This window comes from Rhipicephalus sanguineus, chromosome 2, assembly GCF_013339695.2.
Source record: "Rhipicephalus sanguineus isolate Rsan-2018 chromosome 2, BIME_Rsan_1.4, whole genome shotgun sequence".
In the NCBI taxonomy this organism is placed as follows: Eukaryota; Metazoa; Arthropoda; class Arachnida; order Ixodida; family Ixodidae; genus Rhipicephalus; species Rhipicephalus sanguineus.
The window spans coordinates 214,365,360-214,392,660 of NC_051177.1; the positions used below are offsets into that span (position 1 = coordinate 214,365,360).

At 49.4% G+C, this 27,301-nt stretch overlaps 1 protein-coding gene across 1 annotated transcript in view; it reads right to left on the bottom strand.

Annotated features, from left to right (window-relative positions):
- Positions 1-27,301, bottom strand: part of LOC119382222 (transient receptor potential cation channel subfamily M member-like 2) — a 307,967-nt gene that overhangs the window by 41,847 nt on the left and 238,819 nt on the right. Inside the window, exon 17 of the mRNA XM_037649936.2 lies at positions 11,477-11,563. Coding sequence (XP_037505864.1) covers positions 11,477-11,563 — 87 coding nt within the window. The remainder of the gene's footprint in view (positions 1-11,476; positions 11,564-27,301) is intronic.

The following is a 27,301-nucleotide window of genomic DNA, read 5'->3' on the forward strand; positions in this document are numbered from 1 at the left end:
AAGCGCACTGACTGACGACTGTCGAGAGAGAAAGCGCGCATTTGTGGCCCTCTAGTGGTCTCCTATCAAACTAGAGCGCACAGCGTAGTGGAGCGAGCGCTGTATGCTACAGTTGGCTATGCTATATGCTGTCTTGCCTGCGTTAATATCATCATCAAGGCATTCGAAGAACAAGAGGAAGTAGACTGCTCTTTCGCGCGAGCGTGCGCTGAGATGGTGCGCTGAGAACGCGCGGCGGCACCACCTCTGCTCTTTATCCAAGCTGTTGTGGGTCGATGAGCGTGCAGAAGTGTTAAGTGTTTTTGTTGGGCACGAATTGGGAGAACTAACAAGAATTACTTCAAGAAACATGTGGTCAGCAGAAAAGAAAGCTCCTTTTCCGTCAGTGAACTTGAGCTGGTTAAGGACACCAATGTACACTTTTTAGATTTGTGCCTTTTATTCGAGGACAGTCATGTTTGCTGGCATTATCTTCCGAGATTGCAGAAACCGCTCCTTCCGTTTTCGTCCAGACACTTGAAAGTGACAAAGAACGGAATAGCGTATTCCGCCCTAAAGTCTGCTTTGGCAAAGTCTTGCGAACATGGCATGGAACGTAGTTTTTTAACACAGATCCAGAAACTTCAACAAGCGGGTTATCCTAACAGTTTGCTGTCTAGTTGCAGTGAGAGATTATCGAGATGGGTAAAGGTCAGAACCGTTCCAACAAATGTGACAATAAGCAGATACGAAGATGTAACAGTGTTACCTTATGTACACAAGCTATCCCATGGTCCGAGTAATGTAGGCAGTAAGTACGGGGTTAAGACAGTGTTCTCTGCTCCTCATAAATTTTTAGGAATCTGTCCTCTCGTTACCAGAAAAATAGAGCACAGTAGCGTGGTAAGTGAAGGCTGTGGAACGAACCATGTGAAGTGTAGGTATGTGCCGTTAAATGCGGGGTCGTCTATCAGATCCCATTTGCTCGTGGGAATTCTTACGCGGGGCAAAGAAGCAGATGTTTAGATGCGCGTTTAAAGGAGCATAACGAGTCGCTGAAGAAATGGGATGCTTCGCATCTCGCGTCGCTCTGCTGCACGTGTGGTTATTCTCCAGTGTTTTCAGATACGAAAAACTTGTCATCACACAAATGTAAGGTCACTCGGGAGGTGATAGAAGCCTTTCATATCAAGAGAATGGGTGACGCATGCGTCAGTCAGGCATCATTGTCACTGACGGAAAAAGAGTGTTCGTTTCTGCTGAGCACGTGTTCTTTGAAGTAATGCTTATGTTAGTGACTAGATTACACCCCTTTATTGCTTTTACACACGGTTTTCCTTGCCTTTCATTGTTCTTCTTGTTTTCTTGGATGATCTCTTCAAAGAAATCCTTCAGTTGCGAGTCAGCGCTCGGCCTGTGTGAATGTTCCTTCGTAGTCTCTGTCTTTTAGCGCTGCATCAAGAATGCATTTAAGGAACCTTCCGGTCGTCTAGCTCGATGGGCGCTTCGACTCCAAGAGTACAATATTAGAGTACTCTGTCGTTCCGGCAGAAAACACTCCGACGCAGGCGCGTTGTATCGCTCTCCGAACGAGACTCTATAGCGAGACTAATTCCCCTAACGTGCTGTTATCTGCGTCAGCCATCTCTGCCACGAACATGCTTTTGAAGTAGAAGGAAGACCTATGGATTGTTTCTCTGCTAAACTTCCTGCAACACCCATCTTGCGTTACTTTGCTAAGTACACCACTTCGTTCGCGATGGGCTGCTATACCGCCGCAACTACCTCCAAAGCGGTCGCAAATGGTTATTTGTGGTCCCTCAGCACCTGCGTGCGGATATCTGTGCGGCGTTTCACGATGATCCACAGTGCCCACATGCAGGGGTACTCGAAACTTACACACACCTGCGCCTTCCTTATGTGCCGATTCCTCCGTCATTATGAACGCTCCTGCCTCGCGTGCCGACGCAGCAAGGATCCTCGTCATCGTTCAGCTACCCCGCTGCAACCTCTGCTTTGCCCAGGACGTGCATTTGATTGCGAAGGCATCGATCTCTATGGCCCTCTGTCAAGCACATCAGATGACATGCGCTGTGTGATTGTGGTCATCGACCATCTTACGCGTTATGCGGAAACTTCACCTCTGCCCGGCACCTCTGCGCGTGATGTTGCCTCGTTTCTTCTGTGCCACATCATACTTCGCCATGTAGCCCCAAGGGAATTATTCAGTGATAGAGGCCGTGTATTTCTCTCCGACGTCATAGAAGCTCTTCTCAATGAATGTCGTGTCATTCACCGTACAACATCTCCGTATTACTCACAGACTAATGGGATGACTGAGCGCTTCAATCGCACTCTTGTTGACATGATGGCCATGTACGTCGCATCTGCCCACAGCAATTGGGACCATATTCACCCATTAGTCACATATGCTTACAATACCGCCACGCAGGCCACCACAGGATTTTCCCACTTCTTCATACATTATGGGCACGAACCATCCTCCACCATGGATACCATTCTTCCTTATTGCCCTGATGCCTCAGAATCTACTACCCTGTCCCAGGCTGCCGCACACGCAGAAGAGTGTCGAGAACTCTCCTGTAGGTTGACGTCAGAGGACCAGCAGAGCCAGAAGCACCACAGTGATCCTGCCGTCGTGCCTGAATCCAATGCTCCTGGCTCGCTTGTGTGGCTTTGGGTGCCTGCCTCGACCCCTGGGTTGTGCCCGAAACTAATGTCAAAGTACCAGGGTCCCTACCGTGTAGAGAACCAAACATCTCCCGTGAACTATATCGTGGAGCCTCTGAACCACCTTCGGATAAGCTTGAATGAGTTGAGCGCATACGAGGACATGGACAGAAGGACACACTGGCGCTACTAACAATGGTTTATTTCATTCTCCTGCCAATTCACATACCAGTTTTGCGCATGACAGTCACGTGAACACTCTTTCATGAAAAACAACAATTTGATAACAAACAAGGAAATTCACCTCACGAGATTCTGAGCAGCCTCACGAGGCTGCTCAACAGTCACGAGACTTGAGCAGCCTGCAGATGGTGTCATCAGATTCCTTGACGTATCACTCACCCTTGCAGATGATCTAATTTGCTGGTGTTACGAGCCCAGGGCAAATAAGTCGTTATTGGCGTTTAACTCGAGTCACTCCAAGCTCGTTAAAAGGGGCATCGTAAAAATGTGTCTCAAAAATGCCCTCAGTAAGTCCTATGTGCACATGCTTGACGAGAGCTTTAGGGAGCAAGCTTCACGTTTACAAACAGCAGGGTACCCGGCCTACCTCATAGTTGCAGTAGCCGAGTGTTTGCTTAAAGAATCTAAAGGTATGCACTTTAATGCCAGCACCAATGATCGCCCCACGCCTCAAAATAGAAACGTGGCAGTCGTTCCATATATCTATCAAGTATCGCACAATCTCAAAAAAAAAAGAGCCGCCAGAGTTAACACCCGTGTTGTCTTTTCCGCCCTGTTTAAACTCAGTAAGTTGTGCAAGAAAACTAATCCAGATAGGACAGCTCAGTCTGAATGCTCAATTAAGCAAAGAAAACTTTTGTGCAGTGTGTGACTAACGTTGTATACCGCATTCCTCTGTCTTGTGGCCGTGCTTACATTGGGCAGACTGGCCGCTGCCTAAATGTCTGGCTCGGACAGCACTGTAATAAAGTGGGCAACTTCCCACCTGACGGCTTCCTGGCGCAACACTGCCATGGTTGTGCGTGCAAACCGAACTTTCAGGGAACCATTGTCGTCAGCAGGAACCGGTCCGAAATTACTAGGCTGATCATTGAAGCCGAACAAATCGATTATCTTGGAGACGCTTGTGTTAGCAATCCCTCAATGTCCCTGAATGCTAAGCAGTTACACTTTCTGCGCATGAATCATTAAATTTGCTTGTCATTGCCTGTGCACCCTGTTTATCTATCTTGTGAGGTGAATTTCCTTGTTTGTTATCAAATTGTTGTTTTTTATGAAAGATTGTTCACGTGACTGTCATGCGCAAAACTGGTATATGAATCGGCAGGAGAATGAAATAAACCATTGTTGTGAGTAGCGCCAGTGTGTGTACGTCTCTTCCTCCTGTTCGTGTCCTCGTATGCGCTCAACTCATTCAAGTATGACCAACCAACAAGCCCGCATGTAGGGCGTACGAAAAAAATCAGCCATCTCGCAACAACCTATCAAAGTCAGAACTAAAAGCACTCGATGAACTCCGAAGAAACGCCGACAATACCATCAAGCCTGCTGATAAAGGGGGTTGCATAGTAATTCTAAACACGTCGGATTACCTAAAAGAAGGGGAGCGACAGTTATCAGACACAAACTTCTACAAAGAACTTCCAAAAGACCCGACTCCCGAATTTGAGAGTGTGATAAAAGCAACGCAAAATAATCTCCGCCGGGAGGGGAAAATTACCGCCAAAATGCTAAAAGCGATGTTGCCGGCCCATTCTGTTCCCGGTCGCTTCTATCTACTCCCTAAAATACACAAAGCAGGCAATCCGGGACGTCCGATAGTATCCACAGAAAATATATCACAATTCATTAATTCCCTGATAATAGACATCCCACCGACTTTTCCCTCTTACCTAAAGGACACTAACCATTTCATCCGCAAACTTCTAGTCTCAACATCCCAGCTGATAGCTTCCTGGTGACCATGGACGTCTGCTCACTGTACACTAACATACCCCACCGCGACGGAATTGGGGCTACGGTTTCTGAGTATGTGAAGTTTGACTCATGGACGGTGTAAGTGGCGAGGTACTGTCTAAACTTCTCGATCTCGTACTAAACCATAACCACCTTGAGTTTAATGGCAAGCACTTCCTTCAGGTCAGTGGCACTGCAATGGGCACAAAAATGGCCCCGAACTTTGCGAGCACCTTTATGACATCTCTTGAAATCTCATTTATTGAGGGGCGCGCCTTGAAACCTTTCTATTACAGAAGATTCTTGGACGACATAATCATTATATGGAACCACGATGAGGGGAGCCTTCAACAGTTCATATGGGATTTCAACGAGCTCCGCCCATCAATTAAATTCACGCATAGCATTTCTAAAACTAACATTAACTTCTTGGACGTGGCTGTTTCTGTCAAAAATGAACGCCTTGCAACAAACCTTTACAGAAAGCCTACAGACCAGCAAATGTACCTACATTTCAACAGTAGCCATCCAAGACATTGCAAGACGGGTATTCCATATTGTCAGGCCTACCGGTATCGAAGAATATGCACCGATATACAGGAATTTGACAAACACGCAGAACGCCTAAAGAATTCCCTATCACAACAAAATTGTCCCGAAGACATTATTGACGATGCCATACTACGTGCTCGCAACGTGAACCGGAATGACATAATTAAGGAGCCAAAAACTGTATCCAAAGCAACTTCCCAAACAAATCTTGTACCCACTTACTCCTCATCGGTGCCACGAGTTAACAACATACTTTCCCGCCACTTCAACATAATTAGGCAAAGCAAACGACTGACTTCCATCTTCGCGGAGCCACCTCGCGTGGTGTACCGCATGGATAAAAACCTGAAGGATATTCTTGTCAGAGCAAAAACAAACCCCGCCAGAATTGAGCCAGGGTGCCGCCCCTACGGAAAAGCTCGTTGCAAAGTATGCCCACACATCGTCACAACGCGTGAATCAAAGGCAAGCCTTCTCAGATTTCAAATTCAACATCACCCAAAACCTAAATTGTGACTCCAGCAATGTGATATACATGTTACATTGTAACGTCTGCGGGCAAGAATACATCGGCCAAACGGACACGCCATCTCGGCTGTGGTTTAATAATCACCGGTAACACGCCACTTCACTGCCGAAGCTACCCTTATCCAGACATCTGCGCTTGCCAAACCACAGCTTTGAAAATATCAGCGTAACTCTTTTACAGTCCGGTTTCCAAAACACGCGCGCGCGCGAACAACGTGAGGCATATTTTATCTTCAAATTTAGAACATTAACAGCCTGCATCAATGAGGACCCTGGAAGACTCTCCTGCCTCCGAGAGATAAGGCAAAATGAATTTCGCAACACAGAATCATAATTGGGACCATGCCTGTTTCTTGACTGGCTCGTACGTTTGTTAGCTCGTAGTGTCGTTTACTTTCTTGCTTTTCTTTTCTCCCTTTTTTTGTTCATTTTTTGTTCATGTTTTTCACTACTTATACAATGTAAAGTGCTTACACTCCTCTACCACTTGGAGCCTATTCACAGGGAGCGGGCGGAGATGAAAGGCGGTATGCCGACCCTTTAAGGGGACGCTCTTCCCTCAGGTGCCTCATTCTGCCCTCCGCGACAACAATTTTGGGTGGCCCTGCGACCGACGCGAACCGAGAAACACCTTCAACGACTTCATGCCATACACAGTTAGCGTTTTTTTTTCCTCGCCTCATTTCCTGACTTCGTCGGTGTTCATCTCTCTCCTTTTTTCCTTTTCTTTCTTTTTCTCGTAATCTATCTCCCCTACTCTCTGAAATGTCCTTGAAGGCGAGAGCGATGCGGCAAGAAGCAAGACCGAACTTCGACGTCAGTTTTAACTCATGCCCCGAGGAAGGGAGGCCCCCTCCCGAAACTGTTGGAAATAAATATTTATATCACTATTGGCAACGCCTCCGTTGTATTATACCCATATATATATATATATATATATATATATATATATATATATATATATATATATATATATATATATATATATATATATATATAATAAAGACGTTTATTAGCGGGCACTCGGCGACGATAAACGACTGCGACAGTCAAGGCGGGATGCCGACTCTGAGCGCGAGGAGCGTGCTGTCCAAGAAGAGCGGAGAGGACGACCCACTAGTAAGCGCTCGAGAGGGCGACCCATTACAGGCTTCCAACGCTTCGCTACAATATATATATATATATCTATATATATATATATATATATATATATATATATATATATATATATATATATATATATATATATATATATATCAAGGAGGTTCTATAGAACCTCTGGAGTGGCAGTCCCGGCCGCCGCCAACGGGAGCAAGTGAAGCCGCCGGCGGCCATGTAGCTAGAGGAAAAACACGGCGCGACCGCCATAGACGGCAATGGAATACGCGCGGCGAGCGCGTTGGTTTGCAGTCCCACAATCAAAAAATGAGATGGAAACTGCTTTAAACCCACGAACAGTTGCCTCTTCTCGTTTATGAAACAAATTATGTCATACTATTACGTGAGTGAGTGAGTGAATAACTTTAATAAGTTCCTGCAGGTTTCCGGGCTGGGTTCCCGCATAGGAGTCGGCCGAGAGACCGTGTCTCTCAGCAGCTTCCTTGGCCTGCTGGATCGCCCAGAGTTGATTGTCTAGTCCTGAGCTGAGCTATTACGTCAGCTGCAGACTTTCAGAATAATCTGTTGTCGAAGGGGTGCTTCGTATATCGAGCGCGCTGTAATTACATATGTGTTACTAGGAACTGGGTTTTTGTGTTGTAACGGCGTCAGTGTTCAAGGGGTAACCACAAGCTAACGTGGAACGCACTTATTCTCTTTACATAAGCACACATCAATCACGCGAACATTTGGCCAGAAGGAGGATTCGCAAGCATTAACCTACGTGGGCGACGTGTGCCATCACGGCAAGCGCAGCGCGCACAGCCTCGAAACGAGGTAGCTCTCGCCCTCTCAGACTAGACGCATAAAAAAGTAAAGCAGCCGCGTCCTTCGGTGTTTCGATTTTGGTTTGGTCGGATTTCAAAAGAGTTACATCTTGCTTTTGCCGCAATTTTTTCTTTTCGTAACTATTTGTGTTGAAGCTACGTCAAGGAGGTAGAAACTAACAGGCTTTTGTAGATGCGCTGGGAAAGCAGGAAAAATTGTAGGTACAAATTGTAGGTGCCAGGCCGTCGATCTGCCCCGTTCTGTCGAAGCAGCATTCTGCGAAGTGAATAGAGCAGAGGTGGTTGGTTGGTTGGTTGTTCCTTGGCAACCTGGCGCAACCCACCGCGGGGTATCGGCCGTGAAACGGGCGGCACCTTATTTTAGAGATAAAATTGTTTTACATGGAGCAGAGGTGGTCAGAGCTGGTCGAGCTGGTAACCGTCCTTAGCTCTCTAACCACTTCTTCGACCGGCACGTTCCCAGGTAGAACGCTGCGCGCAGTCTTTGGAAACATGTAACACGGATAATCACGTCATGGAATGTTGCGTTTGCCAATTCCTCGATAAACATCCATCAAATTCGATATCCATGCACCGGATAAATATGCATGCACGCCGTCAGTCTTGACTTGCAAGAAAACACCAGAAAGCTCGGAATTCTAAGGGCGTTCTGACTTCCTACTCGTACCAATATTGCTCGGTATACGTCCAGCTAGACTGCACCCACTTCGTGTATACACTTAAAAGTCACGTACAACGTCGTGTCAGCGAACATTTAAAGCGTAAAATTTTCGTCGCTACAACTGCACGCATGTATTACATGTATGCGCACCTTTCAAATTGTTTCCAGTTTAACAGCATGCACGAAAAACAGACAATCGTCAGCGAACTAAGTGAGGACACTTACACGTGAAAAGTGATCCCAGGCGTCTTCTTATTGCGATTTGTGCAGCCATAAGCGACGCACGAAGTCGCCATGGCCTCGTAAAATGTTTAACTGCTTTACAAAAGCATGCCACCGTCCCCAAAGACAACTGCGACGGCGGGGCAACGGAGCGCACTCCGTCGTCTGCTTCCGAGTTTTTCCTTTTGCAATATGGCGGCGACCGGCTTCACTTACGGGGGCGCCACCTCCACTCCAGAAGAAATAGTATATAACCTCCTTGATATATATATATATAATGCAGTCGTGAGTGTAGCGCCTGTCTGTCTATCCTATCCTCATTCTGTTTCCGTTCTTTTAGGAACTTTGCGGTACTACAAGATGCTCAGTCGTCGTATAGCCCGGCTAAAAGCTGTACAACATGGTTCAGACCAACTAACAGGTGTTTCGTCTCTTCGCAGCAGTACAAATGTTGTCGTTCCGCCTTAAACCACACAGCGCGGATTTAGGGTACATAATCAGGTTAGAAACCAGCAGTACGTGCCGTCACAATCGCTGTTCCACTTTCTTACGCGACACTATTGATTGTATCCAATCAATTCGGAATACATACATTGCGCGAAGTGTAAATGATACCGTCGCCATCACGATCATAGCAACCGTCGTCATTGTCTTGAAACTGTTATCAAGCACCGGCTCGCGTCACGTGAGAGTTCGTGTCCACAAACGCGTTAGTCACCAAGGTAATGCTCTGCGCAATCCCAAACGGTGCTACACCAGCTACCTACAAAATAGATCGCATTTATAGAATTCATCCCAATATGCATGTGATCTGCATAATTTTTCTCGGTCGTTCAGCTCAGGACTAGACAATCAACTCTGGGCGATCCAGCAGGCCCAGGAAGCTGCTGAGAGACACGGTCTCTCGGCCGACTGCTAGGCGGGAACCCAGCCTGGAAACCTGCAGGAACTTATTAAAGTTATTCACTCACTCACTCACGTTTGAAAGAGCACAAGGAGGTCGCGCATTTCCGATTTTGGTGCCTGTGAACATCATATATCGAAAGATTTATATCAAAGACAAACTTTAGGTTGTCGATTACGCTTAGGGAATATAGTACAGCGCATGAAATATGGATGAGTAAATAAAAGACTCACGGCGTTCCTTATGCATTCCCGGAGCGCGACTCGAAAGCGACAGCCATCTTTTTCTCTCAGTCGATGTACTGAGCCTGCCCCGCCACCCTCCGAGACCATCGTGCACCTAACGTGGTTTCGCACCGCCTTGTGTATCGCTGGTGCCTCACCTGGTTTTGCACTGCCTCTGTGATCGGCCCACCTTGTACCAAAATACGACGTCATGTGATGACGTCATTGTGTGCCGGTACGTCACGTTATATCGAAGTGTCGGAATAATGCCGTCACAGATTTTGGCAGTCTGTGACGTGATGACGTAATTACGTGATGATGAATGTCTACATCACTCTTCCCGACGGCGCCTACGGTCGACGCAGACGGTCAATTTTCGCGTTTGATGGTGCATCTAAGGCTGCCTCTTTAAAAAGAACAACTGATGCATGGCTTCACTTCAATCTGCACCATTAGTCTCTGCACCGTTTACGTAGTTCGCACGGCTTCAAAACTATTTTATTGTGATAGCAACACTCTCGGTCGATTTTCGCCATCGCCGTCATGCTTGATATAAAGTCAAACTCGGTAACGACGCCCTGGGCATCGTATTTTGTACGCTCGAGCAAAAGCAAGCAAGTCCTCGGAACGAACGCAGCGGCTGAGATGGAGATTAAACGAGCCGGCCATCTCCGTCGCACGAAGGGTGCATACGATAACATCAGTCGTGTGTGAGACCTGCAGTCGATGGCTCCTCGAGCAAAGAGCAAACGCCCCGGCAGTCTTGCGCCAGGTAAAGGCGCGCCGAAAGGGGGGATGGAGGCTTGCGTCGGTCTAGCAGCAGCTGCGAACTCTGCTCATGAGGGCGCGGTCGCTAGCGCAGGTGCGCGTGCAGCTCCACGGACATCAGGCCACGGCTCGTAAACATGCTGGGCTCTCAATACGCCGCGTTTAAAGGACGTACAGCACGAAAACCGCTTCCATCACAGGAGCAGCTGTATTCTCTTAAACAAGCGTTTTTTAGTTACGCGAGATCGGATCCAAAATAGTTAGCTGCTAGCCTTACTTTGTATGACATTCCAATTAGTTGCGATCGCACTGATTGCCTCGCCCTTGCGGCGAAACTGATTTCTTGAGGAACTATTCTCATAGTTCATTGTGTGTGGTAGATTCCCTTAGGCATAAACTGAAAAAGCGTGGTAATGCGAAGTAACGTGGCGTTTTGGTCGTGTTAGTATGCTATACTGAGGCTTATAGCCCGCGAAAAAACACGGCCAAAGAAAGATGTGACACACACATGCACTAAACTTGCAACAATGTTTATTTCAAAAACTGGTAACCACATATATAGGCAACATCGCCTTTTCATCATAATCATTACAAGCACTTTCAAAATTCCACTATCTGTAGGTAAACATCCTAGCTCCTTACAGGAGAGGGCTATCGACGGTTTCAATATACGCTTATCTTCCAGCCTCTCAATCAATTCAGCCTCGATATCGCCTGTGTGTGTGACGTCTTTCTTTGTCCGTGCTTTTTCGTTGGCTATAAGTTTCAGGTAATGCAAAGATTCTTGGTACCTCCTGATATTCAAGAACAGTGCTAAGACGGACATAAAATAGAGACGACAAGACAAAACGCCCTATGTTGGTGCCTCTATTTTTTGTGTTGTCTTAGCGTTGTTTTTGAAGTTCAATTAAAAACAATATTACGTGTTGTCTGGATTCCTTATGTTTCTTTACCACAGAAGTGCAATCTATGCAGTGCTAGACCTTGCTGGAATCTCCCACGATGAGATTGATGACCTCACCTGCTAATGATGAAGAGGACATAGTGGTTCGGCCCCCAACGTGGAAGTGCTCCTTTTCCTTTGAGTCCAGTTCTTCCGGAAGGATTTCTGCAAATACAAGTAGTGGCAAGAATATTGTCGAAAGTACGAGCATGTTTCAATGAAGGCGAAATGCTGGAGGCCCGTGCATGCAAGTTCGCGTTGGAGAAGCCCAGGTGGTTGAAATCATCGGAGGCCTCTGCGACGGCGTATATCGTAGCCTGCGTCGCTTTGGAACGTTAAATACAACAGCACACCCAAACGTAGAAAGTATATTCCATTCTAACGTTTTCTTAGGAAACAGAGGTCACACATCGATGTCGATGTAAGTGCGCTAGAATTGCTACTGTCGTGCCCTTGTCTAGCAACGTATGTCTTAAATGCATTCGACGGCAGTTGAAGAGAAGAGTTTGCAGATTGCCCTAATTCTAAGCTACTTGGTTCAGCCATCAGCCGTGGTCGCAGTGCGAGATGCGCCGTAGCGGAGGCCTCCGGATCATTTCAGCCACCTGGGAATCTCCAAGCACATTTGTTGTAGCACATATTAATGAAGATTATTTGTTTAATCCTGCTCAGCACGGGCTTTGGAAGGCCTGTCCTGTATTACACAGCTAACATAATTCACACATGACATAGCAAGAGCTCTAGATATCGACTCTTTGTAGACTGCGCATTCTTGGATTTTCAGAAGGCGTTTCAAACTGTAGCCATGTTTCATTAGTCGAAAAACTTGCAGCTTGTAATACACATTAGCTTTAGGTCCAATGGAGAGGCCTAGAAAGACATTAGAATTCTTCCAATCACAAGACTAGAGACGTTTGCTTCTCCTTTATCAACCAGTGATGAGGATTTCAGCTCGGTGATGAATTTAAGATCAACAAGTTGTATTGATTCGGGTGGCCTACAAATAAAGCCAATGAAGTTTGTGTTGCATCTACTAGCGCCATACTAAGCTATATCTGTATTCTGTCGCTCACATCGGTGTTTCTTCTGCTCGAATTAAATGTGCTTAAGCGACTGTAATATTGAAAGGAGGGGTTGGAACAGCCTGGGAAAATATAAGCCGATTTATATACTTCCTGTGCTTTCAAAGGCTCGTGAAAAAGTAATGCTTAACGGAATTGATGGGTTCTTCTCGAAGCATTCGTTCAAATGTGACAGTCAGTGTGCTTTCCGAAAGAGCAAGTCCACGGAATCTGCTTTTGCTCTTTTAAAAGGCAATTATTTTAAATAATATTGAAGCTAAAAGCTTGACACTCGGACTTTTCGTTGATTTTACCAAAGCTTTCGACTTTCTCAATCACGAACTATTACTCAGTAAACTCCAAAGCTATGGCAGCCGTGGCGCTACACCTACAACTTTTTTTTGTCTTACTTAAGCATGAGCAGGCAGGTTGCTTGTGTTGATGGCTGCAAGTATGATTTCCTGTTGAATCAGTGTGGCGTCCCGCAACGTAGCCTTCTTGGCCCGCTCCTCTTTAATGTCTATGCAAATGATAGTGGAACCATAGTGCGCAACATAAGGTTTATTCAGCACGCGGATAACACAAGTGTATTCCTTTGTGGCTCCTCTGCTGATGAAGTAATGAGTAAAGGAAATTTAGTCCTTGCTCTCCACAAATGCTCTCAAGGTAATGGTCTGGTAGTTAACTCTGGTAAGACCAAGGCTGTTTGTTCCGGTTACTTCGCCTGGATATCGCTGTAAAGACCACAAGGTAGAACATGACGCAATTGAAATTGTGCACCGGTGTAAATCGCTCGGCGTCGTTTTCGACTCTCGCATGAGATGGTCTGACCATTTAATGCAGATTCTAAAAAAGCTTACTAGGTCCATGGGCTTCCTCTCTGGACTTAAAGAATAGTTCTTGCCAAAACACAAGCTCACAATTTACCATGCTACATTTCAATGATGCATCTACTACTGTCACCTTGTTAGGGGACAACATCCAAAAAATAAATTTAAACACTAAACTCAACCTACAGGACAAGGCAATCAGATTGATCGCTGTTGTTTTTTACACTGCCCATACTAGAAATTCATTTCAGCAGCATAAAATTGTAAGTGTGCTTGTTATCTTTGAGTTTCGCTTGGTCTACAGCCTTAGATTATCACCGTAATGCTCACCCGATTTCCTGAATACACTTGCTGAGCTTAAGTCTCATGAAAAATGGCTCCACTCCAGAAGCAAACAAATATAGAACCTTCCCCAAAGCAGCACGTCTAACGGTAATCGAAGCCTTCGCTTCACTTTACCCTATGCCCTAAATCATTACAGCATAAACAAACCAAATATTTTTTCGCGATAGCCATTATACGGACACTTTCGGCTGGGTTTTTTCATCGCCGTCGTCCGGCACTGTCACCGCCATGTCCCGTACATTGTCACGTGGTCGTGACGTCGACGAAGGCAGCAGTCAGCACGTCCGAGATGAAACTCTTTATTAGGCCGAACTTGTGGCCGGAAAAATGAAACTCCAGCTTACAGCAATAAACTGATAGCGGCGAACAGAGCGTCGACCGTCGATCAACAGACAGGCGATGAAGCGCGTCGTTATTTAAACATGTGCCGTCGAATATTCCAGCGTTATCGCTGGCTGTCGTGCAAATTCTAGAATAAGCTCAGAGTGTGCGCGTCTTGTGCGCAATCTTAACAAAACGATCTACAATGATCGCGAAGGTTCTCGAACAATGAGGCGCGGTTCGCGCTGAGCGTTGCTGACAGTCTTTGTGGCCGAAAACCGAATACAGCAAAAGCGATAAAGAAACTCACGTGGCAATGCCCCCCTCTGAAAAAGCATCGTCCCGATGCTTCAAACAGAACACGGGGAGGGGTGGGTTGCCAATACATGCAACAATAAACAGCAGGAATAAAGCAAGAAAGTACAATAAACAATAAGCAAAAGTACAGTCCTCAGATTCACTGACGCGCGTAGTATGGCTTAAGGCGCACGACATGGACGACTTCAGGTCGCGCACGGCGCCGCTGAGAGTTCGTAATGCCGTCAGGGACAACCTCGTAGTCGAGGGCGCCGAGGCGTCGAAGTACCCTGTACGGTCCGAAGTATCGTCGAAGAAGCTTCTCACTAAGTACCCGTCAGCGTATTGGCGTCCATACCCATACACGGTCACAGGGTTGGTATTCCATATGGCGTCGTCGAAGGTTGTAGTGGCAGCTGTCAGTCGTCTGCTGGTTCTTGATCCGTAGGCGGGCGAGCTGTCGTGCTTCTTGGGCGCGCTGTAGGTAGGTGGTCACGTCGATGTTTTCCTCGTCGGTCACGTTTGGTAACATGGCGTCGAGCGTTGTTGCCGGGCTCCGTCCGTAGACCAACTTGTATGGCGTCATCTGTGTCGTTTCTTGTACGGCCGTGTTGTACGCGAAGGTCACGTACGGAAGGATGGCGTCCCATGTCTTCTGTTCGACGTCGACGTACATGGCCAGCATGTCGGCGATGGTCTTATTTAGACGCTCGGTGAGGCCATTGGTCTGCGGGTGGTAGGCGGTGGTGCGGGGGTGGCTCGTCTCGCTGTATTTGAAGATCGCCTGAGTTAGGTCCGCAGTAAAGGCGGTACCTCTGTCTGTGATGAGGACCTCTGGGGCGCCATGACGCAAGACGATGTGCTCCACGAAGAACTTGGCTACCTCGGCGGCACTGCCTTTGGGCAAGGCCTTTGTCTCGGCGTAGCGGGTGAGGTAGTCAGTTGCCACGACGATCCACTTGTTTCCGGTATTGGACGTCGGGAACGGCCCCAGTAAGTCCATCCCGATTTGCTGGAACGGCCGTCGAGGTGGCTCGATAGGCTGCAGAAGTCCTGCTGCCTTAGTGGGCGGTGTCTTGCGTGGCTGACAGTCCCGGCAGGTCTTTACGTAACGGGTGACGTCGGCATAAAGGCGCGGCCAGTAGTACTTCTCCTGTATTCTTGCTAGCGTGCGAGAAACACCCAGGTGTCCAGACGTCGGGTCGTCGTGCAGAGCCTGGAGGACCTCTGGCCGCAATGTCGAGGATACCACGAGAAGGCAATCGGCTCGAAGCGGTGAGAAGTTCTTCTTTAGGAGAACACCGTTGTGCAAGAAAAACGACGTCAGTCCCCGCGTGAATACCTTCGGAAGAACGGTGGTCCTGCCCTCGAGGTAATCCACAAGGCCCTTCAGTTCCGGGTCGGCTCGCTGTCGTTCGGCGAAATCGTCGGCACTTATGGCTCCCAAGAAGCTGTCATCATCCGGTCGTCGGGCGGTGGTGGGTCGACGGGGGCACGAGACAGGCAGTCGGCGTCTGAGTGTTTCCTTCCGGACTTGTACACGACGGTAATGTCAAACTATTGAAGTCTTAGGCTCCACCGTGCGAGGCGACCTCAAGGGTCCTTCAAGTTAGCTAGCCAACACAAGGCGTGATGGTCGCTCACAACTTTGAAGGGCCTGCCGTAGAGGTAGGGGCGAAACTTTGACGTAGCCCAGATGATGGCGAGGCACTCCTTTTCTGTTGTGGAATAGTTTGCCTCTGCTTTAGACAGCGACCGGCTAGCATAACTGATAACCCTTTCCAGTCCACCCGCCCGCTGCACAAGGACGGCGCCGAGTCCTACGCTGCTTGCATCGGTGTGAACCTCCGTATCGGCGTATTCGTCGAAATGCGCAAGTATCGGAGGTGTCTGCAGGCGTCGTATGAGTTCATGAAATGCTTCGACTAGCGTTGTTTGCCACCTGAATTCGACGTCGGTCTTCGTGAGCTGCGTTAGTGGCTCGGCTATCCGTGAAAAGTCTTTGACAAAGCGCCTGTAATAGGCGCACAAGCCGACAAATCGACGCACGGCCTTCTTGTCGGTGGGTGGCGGGAAAGCGGCGATGGCAGCTGTTTTCTGCGGGTCTGGGAGCACTCCAGTCTTGCTGATCACGTGACCCAAAAACAAGAGCTCTTGGTACGCGAAGCGACACTTTTCTGCCTTCTGTGTGAGCCCGGAGTTCTTGATTGCTTGAAGTACGGATTGAAGTCTCTGGAGGTGCCCGAAGTTCGAGGAAAACACAACGACGTCGTCCAAGTAAACAAGGCAAGTCTGCCACTTCAAGCCAGCTAATACAGTATCCATTACTCGTTGGAAAGTCGCAGGTGCCGAGCAAAGACCAAAGGGCATGACCTTGAACTCGAACAGGCCGTCCGGTGTTATGAAGGCTGTAGAGAAGCATTGGAACGCTCTAATGGGTCGTCCTCTCAAGCGCCTCCTAGTGGGTCACCCTCTTCGCCTATTCTCGGAGAGCACGCCCCTCGTGCTCGTGCTCGTGAGAGTCTGCGAGTGTGCGCTCTGTCGTTGTGCATCATCGCCGTCAACCTCGCCGTCAATAAACGTCTTAACAAAGTGGTGGAGAGTGCTGTACCGTCACCACTACTTCGGTCTCCATTCGATGCCCCTGGAGCTTCGATCCCGTACCGTGCCATCTACCATGCCGCAAGACGCCGCGCAGCAAACGCCGCCTCCTGCTCCGACCGCTTGTCCCGGTGTCCCCCGCATCCGTGACCCTCCTGTCTTCACCGGCGCGGATGGCACCGACGTGGAGGACTGGCTCGCGATTTACGAACGGGTGAGTGTCCCCAATAAATGGGACGAAGCAGGCAAGCTGAGCAACTTGGTTTTCTACCTCGCGGGTGTGGCAGGCATGTGGTACAGCAACCATGCATCCGATTTCCCGACGTGGTCCGATTTCAAGACCGCCATCGTCGACGTGTTTGGCCGCCCTGCCGTCCGTAAGCTGCAAGCCGAACAGCGGTTGCGTGAACGGGCACAACAGGCCGGTGAATCGTTCACGAGCTACATTGAAGACATCCTTGACTTGTGCAAAAAAGCCGACGCGAGCATGCCGGAGTCTGACAGAATCAGGAATGTTATGAAAGGCATCGACGACGATGCCTTCACCATGCTGCTGGCCAAAAACCCTCGCACAGTGGCAGAGGTCATCACGCTGTGCCAAAGCTATGAGGAGCTGCGCCGGCAGCGCTTGATGACCCGTCGACCGCCATCACGCGATGCTGATCTCGCGGGCTTGTCGGCCATTTCCGACGACTTCACCTTGCTCGCCGAAATCAAGTCGTTCGTGCGTGAGGAAATTGCCCGCCAGATCTCTCTACTGGCCTTCGCTCCACCGCAGCGTGTTGACCAGCCGCCCACTACCCTCCTGCCTCCTCTCCGCCGAGCGATTCAGCAGGAAATTGCAGAGGTCATTCCTGAATACCACCAACCGCCTCCAGTGCATGCGCCACTAAGCTACGCGCAAGCTGTAGCCAGGCCGCCCCCAGCGATTCCTGTGGCTGCACCGCGAAGTTACGCCGAAGCCGTCATCGGACCCCAGGCCTTCGACGCGGCTGTGCCGCCTACGTACGTCGACGTCGTCCCCTGGCCCCGACTCCTCCCCTCAATGCCCTCATATCAGCAGCCGTCTCGTCCGTCTCGTTCTGCGACATGGATGGGACCCGCGAACCGCTGGCGCACTTCCGACAACCGCCCCATCTGCTTCGCGTGCGGTTGCGCCGGTCACGTCGCACGCTACTGCAATCGCATGGAGCCACGTCGGGTCGCATCAGCCCTCCCCAGTCAATCAAGCCGACCTTATTATGACCAAGCGCCGCCTATGTCACCGACGTCCCGCGCTGCAACATCTACCCGCCGGTCACCGTCTCCACGACGTCGCTCACTGTCGCCCATGCGGCCACGTCCGGTCCCACGTGACCAGGAAAACTAGTCGTCGCAGTCCACGAGGCAAGGGCTGCGACGCTATCGAACTGCGAAAGCACTCAGCGAAGCCCATCGAACGTGATAGACGTGTTTGTGGACGGTGTTCGCGCATCTGCCCTTATCGACACTGGAGCCGCCGTATCCGTCATGGACGCCAAACTTAGCGGATTACCGCGAAAAGTGACGACGCCACTTTCCGGTCTCTCCCTCCGTACAGCCAGCGCCCAAAGTATTCACCCTACAGCGGTGTGCACCGCCCGCGTCATTATTCAGGATGCTCTGTACGCCGTCGAATTGACCATAATTCCTGCCTGCTCTCATGACGTCATCCTAGGATGGAATTTTCTCTCCCTCCACGACGCCGTCATTCATTGCGCACCAGCCGAAATAGAGCTCTCACCGTTCCCTGATTGGACGCCGGCAGACAATCCATCGGCTGCGGCAAGGTACATGTGAAAGACGACACCAAGGTGCCTGCAAACTCGTCAACGGCGGTGTCAGTCTACTGCGCAAGTCTTTCCGACACCGTTGCACTCCTCTCGCCGTCTGACCGTGTTTGCACGAGGAAAGGCTTGCTGGTGCCTTTCGCGACCGTGCAAGTCACTCAGGGCAGCACCTCTATTTTTGTTATCAATCCATTCCCGTACAGTGTCACGTTGGTGCAAGGGGAATGTCTCGGTAGCGTGGAACCCCTCGAAGACGCACAAGTTATGGACGAACCAGATGAAATGCACTGCCACAGTTCCAGTACGCTCGGTGCTGTTTCCACATCTGGTTCATCACCCGCTGATGTATTTGGTTCCTCCATTGATGACAACCTTACGCCAATCCAGCGTTCCCAGCTTCTGGGCCTGTTGGAAGAATTTCGCTCTTCTTTCGATGTCGCTCAAACTTCTCTCGGCCGCACGTCCGCCGTTACGCATCGCATCGACACTGGCACCCAGCCGCCACTGCGACAACGTCCATATCGCGTATTAGAGCACTGCACGGGCCGGAATTCTCGGCCCGGGCCCGGCCCGGGCCCGGGACTCGTTCATGTTTACCCGCCCGAGCCCGGCCCGGCGACTCAAAGCGAGACCCAGGCCCGGCCCGAACCCGAGAAAAAATTTCGCCTACCCGGCCCGGCCCGGCCCGACCACAGATCGGGCCCGACAGGGGCCCGAGCCACTAATCTAGGTGGTGTTGCCCGAGCATAGAATCGACCACAAGGCGTTTTAAGTGGCAAATATCTACGCATGCTTGGCGCATGCTTCGCTAGCAAGTATACTTCAATCTACGGTACTTTCTTGTAAAAAGGGGCTGGCTCACCGTGGAAACAGTTGAGCGGACATATATTAGGTACGATGAACGTTCGTTCGGTAGTGGTATACTGTACCTAATTTTCCATGAATCATCAAGAGCGTTTTGTAGCAGATATTGTTGGAAGAAGAGTGATTTGCAGGATGAGTGCGGTTTTGATAAGGAGCGCAATAGAAACAGAGGGGACAGACAACAGAACGTTCTCTTCACTTTGTGATTATTGCGCTCTCTATTGAAATTTTAATATACACGAAAGTGAGACAATGAATCGGCTTAGATTGATAAATTGTACTCTGAGAAATTTAATGTCGTTAATTTCACCAACACAGACGCATTAATAAAGGGCAAAATTAAGGTCGAGGTTTCATTTTTAAATTTCGCGCCAAAACCTCCAGGCGTGACAACACGGATTTTAAAGCATATTTTTCGTATTTTGGCGACTTTGGCTTGTCGAAATTTCCTGAAGCTTCGTATGTTAAGTCTCTGCCCCCCCACCCCCGCCTCGGAAAACAGTCCACTTCATTTTTACCGATCATGAACTGCGTAGGGCCTAGCAGACGCCGTCAAAATCTATGACGCGTTTGATGCGGGAATTTCAAGGTGGTGTCATCAGCCGTCATTTCTTTTTGCGCGTTTTCTCGCTTCCTATGAGTCTTCTCGCGGCCGGCGTGGGGATTTTGGAATTGTGAAAGAGTAATATACTAATACTACGAAAATCGTTTTTTTCCTTTAGTGTCCCTTTAAAGTGTGCTGTAACGACAAAGTCAATTATGCATCCTTTGGATATGTAGCAGATATATCTTCATGGTAGTAGCACCTTTCCACATCAAGAGAAATAGAGGAAAAAAGCCAGATTTATTACATTCGTTGTAATTACACTAACCTAGATAAAAATTATAAAGAACCGCGCGCACCGCATGCACTTTGGAAATACGTATACGAAGCGGAATGGAAAAAAGGAACTATTTGTCATAGCATTCTTTTCATATATTACACCGCTGCTATTATATACAGTTTGTAAGTTTTTGTGGCATAGTTTATACTTTAATTCCTCGCATGTTATTGTACAAAAAAATTACATTATAAAACGACTGCGCCGTTGCATCACATGTCCTGCCACGCTAAAGTTTCTTGCTTGCGCTAGTCCCAGGGGCGCACATCTGCCTTGCGAAATGTGAAGGCGTCGGCAGTCGTAGTTCTTAACTTCCATCACTGGAGCAAATTTAGGAGGTCTTTTTGGACCTCTGCAGAATAACAATAGCTGTCAAGCTGATCCCTTCATTTCTCTCGTTCCCGAACGTTGTGTCACTCTTCAATATACTCTATAAATGCCTCTGAGAGCTTGTCCTTGCAGTTTTCAGCAGTGTTTGTTATGCAGGGCTTGCACAGGGCTCTGTTTTTTCCCCCGTATTATAATGATGTATGCCTTCCTAACGATGTTGTACCGGTCGAAGGTGGCCTACGCTCGTAAGACTACACTGGTAGGACTGTTAAACACCATGGGAGCGTTAAGTTAGGGAGCTCGAGCGCGCTCTAGCTGGCGGAGTGCGCTCTTGTAAACTTAACGAATGAAAAGAGACTTCCGGTGCGTGATTACGGAGCGCGCTCTACGCACTCCAACCCTGAGACGGTGCACGAGGGCGTACGCGAGAGCTCGCGCCTGTTACGGCTTCCGAAAAAATGACGTGTTTCCGACTCTCTCCTCCGACGAAATACGTTCTCCTTCTCCACTCGTTCCTACCGCGGAAGCAACGTAACATTCGCCATGTGACGCTTTCGCGCCCCCGAAAGCAGAAGGCGGAAATCACCGTTAAGCTAAGCTCCGAAGGCGTTGCACTCGAGCGCATTCGAGCGTGTTCCTTTGGAGTTCGGAGCGCCCTAACTTAACGCGCCCAATATTATTGAGAACTAACGAACCCTTAAGAGTCATCTTCTTTCCTTCACTGGTAGGACTGGCAGTAGGTGGGCCAAGTGATTGCGATCTATTTTCGGGGTTCATTCCAGTTTGGTAATAAAGCTGCGAATAAACTTCTCCACGCTTACTCATTGGATGCATATGATTCGAGGTAAGGAGATATCACCCGGCATGGAATTCGTGATTCTTATTTTAAGGCAGATACTTCGTCAAGCTAACATACTTTGCCTTTACACATGAATATACATGTTTAATGGACTTGTGCTATTCCTGAACATTCCAACGCTATTGTGGCACTATCATGTAGCTCTCGCACCATATAGTGCAGGGGTCTCAAGCACGCGGCCCGCGGACCTCTCGCTAGCGGCCTGCAGCCCGCACATGACTGCCTTCGTCCCATTGTTTTATTTATTTACAAGTACGTTCTTGAGCTACACAGTCATGAAAGGCCTAAACCATTTTTAGATGTGAAGCATCTTATAGCGGAGTTCAATCCGATGGTGGTGGTGGTGTGCGGCGTGACCACCTTTACTGCGCATGCGCAAACCCCCTCCCCCTCTCCACTTCCCCTCTCTCTTCCCCCCTCACCACTCCTCCTCTGAAACGCGGGCTCTACATGCCGAAACACTGCTTCGCATCGCCTCACGGTCCTCTTTAGCGGGAGATAGTGTGATTTTATTTCATGAGGCACCGCCTGCAGCCACCATGTGTTGATACGTAACCGTGAAACAAAACACTATATTGCAGAAGTGGCGTCCAGATTTTAGTCATTTTGGAGAGGGTATCGATATGTTGGTGGGAACTTGCCGCCAGATACCCTTCAGAAATGACCCATATATGATATATTAAAAAGGTCTTTCAACTGGCAATGTTGTCTGACGACTGGTACAACCAGGCCCGTAGCCAGGAATGTTTTCCGGCGGGAGGGAGGGGGGAGGGGGGGAGGGGGGGGGCGCTTGCTGAAAACCTATACTGTTTAAGAAAAGCACCTATTTTCATTATTTATTTTTTGGTAAAAACACCTACTTCACCAAAATTTCAGGGTGGGGGGGCGGCTAGGGCCCGCTTCTGGCTACGGGCCTGTGTACAACCTATTCCTCCCTCTTCCCCCCCCCCCCCTCGCCTCCTACCTTCGTCACTGTCCTGGCCCTTGCGGAAGTAAATTTTCGTGAATGCGGCCCGTTAGCTGAGACGGCTTTGAGACCCCTGATATAGAGCGGAACAAGACGAACGCTCAGAGCTCAATAATGCGGGCACACAAAGGAGGTTGTGCATGTCCATCTCGCGTCACATGACGTCGGGGAACCTAGACGAAGCCACGAAAAAAGAATGTCTTTATAGGGATCTTATGCAGCGAGACTCCGCGCAGTCTTTTCGTTTTAGTGGAGGGCTGGAACTTTCAAGAACATTCCCCGGCTTTGAAGCTCCGTAATCGCACTTGCGATGATAAGTTATAGGTATACATTTATTATATTGTATTTATTACGGCGATTACAGAATAACATTCGGGGTATAAAATAATAACGAATGCAAGTAAAGCACGGAATAGCGAGATGTTAACTATATTTGCGCCTGGTCTATTTACTTTTAGCTCGCCTGTTTCAGATAAATCAAGTAGTCCCATATGCAAGACGCAAAAGAAGATCAATACTTGTCACTCATAAAACTTGTCCAAATAGCTTGGCCCACATAAAAAAGGAAAAAAAGGATCGTTTTATCGAGATAAAATATGAAGTGTATGTGTACGCGCAACGCATGAGGAACACACTTGAAGGGACACTAAATAAAAAAACGCCAGGCCTGCGCTGAAACCGCAGCACAGTCACAGCGAAAGCTGGAAGAGCGGCGTTTCTAGAGCCCGTTAAGCTCTCTTGGGGCTACAATACAAGTACACTAGAAAGGTACCCACTACGCCATAAATCACAATTTTTGTGAAGTTGGGAAGCCCCTACTCAGCCATTATTCGTCATTCTGCGAAGAAGCGAGACACCAGCTACACGTCTGTAAGGCATTATGCGCACTTTGTTGACGCGACGACTGATGACGATGAAGAATTATAATGTAATGGGTTGGAATCTTTAAACGGGCCACCAGTTATGTAATTTGCATTGGGTGACGCCCGGTCGCTATTTCCCTCTCCCGCCATGCTGTAAACATATGTTGACGTGGGAGAGAAACGGAGGGGGGGGGGGGCGAAGAACTTTACTGAGACCCCGAGGAAATGGATCATGCGCTTATAAGCTTCCTTGGCAACCAATACAAGTGCACTTGCGAGGAACCCACTACGCTATAAATCATTGTAATTTTACTGAGACCCCGAGGAAGTGGATCATGCGCTTATGGGCTTCCTTGGCAACCAATACAAGTGCACTTGCGAGGAACCCACTACGCTATAAATCATTGTAATTTTTGAGAAGTAGGGCAGCAGGCACTGTGCCATTTTTCGTCATTCTACGGAGAGCGTTGGTACCTGCTAAACGCATGTAAGGCATTATGCGCACTTTGTTGATGTTGTGCCTGATGACGATGAAGAATTATGGCAGAGCCCTTTGTAATGGGTTGGAAGCATTCAACAACCTACTCGTTGCGCAATTCGCATTGTATGACGCCTGGTTACAGAATTCGCGTTGTGCGACGCTTGGTGCATATTTTACTCTTCTACCACGCTATATTGCATATGCTAATGTGGTTCCTTCCCGACATGAAGCCTGTATAGGACCTTTTTGCAAAGCAGTTTCAAGCACCGTCATGGCTCAGAGGTTGAATACTGGACTCCCACGCAGAGGGCCCGGGTTCGAACCTCGTTCCATTCTGGAATTTTTTTCTTATTTCGTTTTTTTTCTTATTTCGAGCGATACTGGTTACGGACACCGGCGGCGGCGGCGGCGGCGGCAGCGGCGGCGGCGGCGGCGGACAGCTACGGCGCCAAAAACGGCCGGTGAAATGATCTCATAACAGCTTTCGCTGTAAAACAATTCTTCTATTATCAGTAAATTACTCTTCAAATACCATAATGGCCACGCTCGCTGCGACGAGAGCATTTCGTAAGCGAGAAAACGCGCGAAAAGAAAATGCGCGTGCCGACGCCACCTTGAAAATCGTGCAACAACACCGTGACCTCATAGATTTTGACGGCGTCTACTCGCATCTTCGTAGTTCCTAATCGGTAAAAATTAAGTACATTAACCTCTGAGAGGGCCATAGACTCAACATACGAACTTTCAAGAGGTTTTGTTGACGCAATGTCCCCAGAATACGACAAATACAGTTTCAAATTCGTGACGTCACGCGCGGAGACTCCGGCGCCAAATTTAAAAATGAAACTTTGCCCTTTATTTCTCCTTATGATGGTTAAACCAGTTACATTCGTGTTCTCACTTTACCAGTCTTAACCGATTCATTGCATCGCTTTAAATTCCCTTTAAGAACTAAGCAAAGTTCAAGCCCGGCCCGACCCGAGCCCGCCACCTCAAACCCGGGCCCGGCCCTAAGCCCGGAGCTTCAAACCCGAGCCCGGCCCGGGCCCGCCGTGAAAACTACTTTACCCGGCCCGGCCCGGCCCACGGGCCGGGCCGGGCCCGGGTTTTCGGGTAGGCCCGAGCCCGTGCACTGCTCTATCGCGTATCTCCCACAGAACGCCGTGTAATCACCGAGCAAGTCGACGACATGCTTCGACGCAATGTTATTCGACCCTCCAACAGCCCCTGGGCGTCTCCTGTCGTTCTTGTGGCGAAGAAGGACGGTTCTGTGCGGTTCTGTGTGGACTACCGCCGACTTAACAAGATCACTCGCAAGGACGTGTATCCACTACCGCGAATAGACGACGCGATTGACAGCCTGCAAGGCGCAGAATTCTTTTCATCTCTCGATTTGCGCTCAGGGTACTGGCAAGTACCTATGGTTGATGACGCTCGACCGAAGACCGCCTTCGTCACGCCCGATGGCTTGTACGAATTCAACGTCATGCCGTTTGGGCTGTGTAATGCTCCCGCCACCTTTGAGCGCATGATGGATACCGTTCTGCGCAACCTGAAATGGCACACATGCTTATGCTACCTCGACGACGTCGTTGTTTTCGCTCCGGACTTCTCCACGCATCTTCAACGCCCGCGGCATGTTTTGACGCGTTTGAGCGAGGCCGGTCTGCAACTGAATCTAAAGAAGTGCCGATTTGCAGCACGGTAGCTGACAATACTCGGTTACGTCGTGTCCAAGGACGGTATTCTCCCCGATCCTGCCAAGCTTCGGGCCGTGACCGAGTTCCCCAAACCTACGTCCGTCAAGGAACTGCGCAGTTTCGTAGGACTGTGTTCCTACTTTCGGCGCTTCATTCGAAACTTCGCGACTATCATATCGCCGCTGACGAAGCTCCTCGGAAGTAATGGGCCGCTCAATTCGTGGTCGTCAGAGTGCGACGAAGCTTTCGCGAAGCTCCGTCGTTTGTTGACGTCACCTCCCATACTACGCCACTACGACCCTACGGCACCTAGAGAGGTACACACAGACGCCAGCGGTGTTGGCCTTGGCGCTGTCCCTGCGCAGCGCAAGCCAGCGTTCCCTGAATACGTCGTGGCATATGCAAGTCGTACGCTTACCAAAGCCGAGACCAACTACACCGTCACCGAAAAGGAATGCCTGGCGATTATCTGGGCCCTTACGAAGTTCCGACCTTATTTGTATGGTCGCCCCTTTGATGTCATCACCGACCACCATGCACTATGCTGGCTGTCATCATTGAAGGATCCATCAGGCCGCCTCGCCCGCTGGGCACTTCGCCTACAGGACTACGACATCCGCGTGCTGTACCGCAACGGACGCCAGCATGCCGACGCCGACGCACTCTCGCGCTCCCCCTTGCCTGACGACAATACCCACAGCTCAATGTCTCACAATGCCGTTTCTTCCATCGACATTCACACCATCGCTACCGAACAGCGCAAGGATCAGTGGATCGCTTCACTGATAGACTTGCTCACTGATCCATCGGCAACACCATCCACTCGCGCGTTGCGTCGTCAAGCCCATCATTTCGCCATTCGCGACGACCTCCTTCACCGACGCAATTACAACGCCGACGGCCGCCAGTGGCTACTAGTAATACCCCGCAGTCTCCGTTCTGACATATGCGAATCGTTCCACGCTGATCCGCAGTGTGCGCACTCTGGGGTATCGAAAACATACCACCGCATTCGCCAACGGTACTTTTGGCGGGGGATGTACCGCTACGTGCAGAAGTTCGTTCGCTCCTGCATCGATTGTCAGCGCCGCAAAGCTTCAACGCACCAGTCACCAGCAGGTCTACAGCCTTTACCTTGCCCTGACCGGCCGTTTGGGCGCGTTGGCATAGATTTGTATGGGCCACTTCCTCTGACGTCGGCTGGTAACCGCTGGGCCATCGTCGCTGTAGACCACCTTACGCGATACGCCGAAACTGCCGCCCTCCCAGCGGCTACAGCGCGCGATGTAGCCTCCTTCCTGCTCCACCGGTTCATGCTGCGCCACGGTCCACCCAGGAGCTGCTCAGCGATCGAGGCCGTGTCTTCCTGTCGGAAGTCGTCGAAGCCATCCTCAAAGAGTGCAACGTTGTTCACCGCAAAACTACTGCTTACCACCCGCAGACGAATGGCCTCACCGAACGCTTTAACCGCACGCTCGGCGACATGCTATCGATGTACGTCGCCGCCGATCACACAAATTGGGATTCGATTCTGCCTTTCGTCACCTACGCCTACAATACCGCCCCTCAAAGCACAACTGGTTTCTCACCCTTTTTCGTATTGTACGGCAGGCACCCGTCGCACACAATCGACACAATCCTTCCATACACGCCGGATCGATCGGAGTGTGCGCCTATTTCTGCCACAGCCAGACT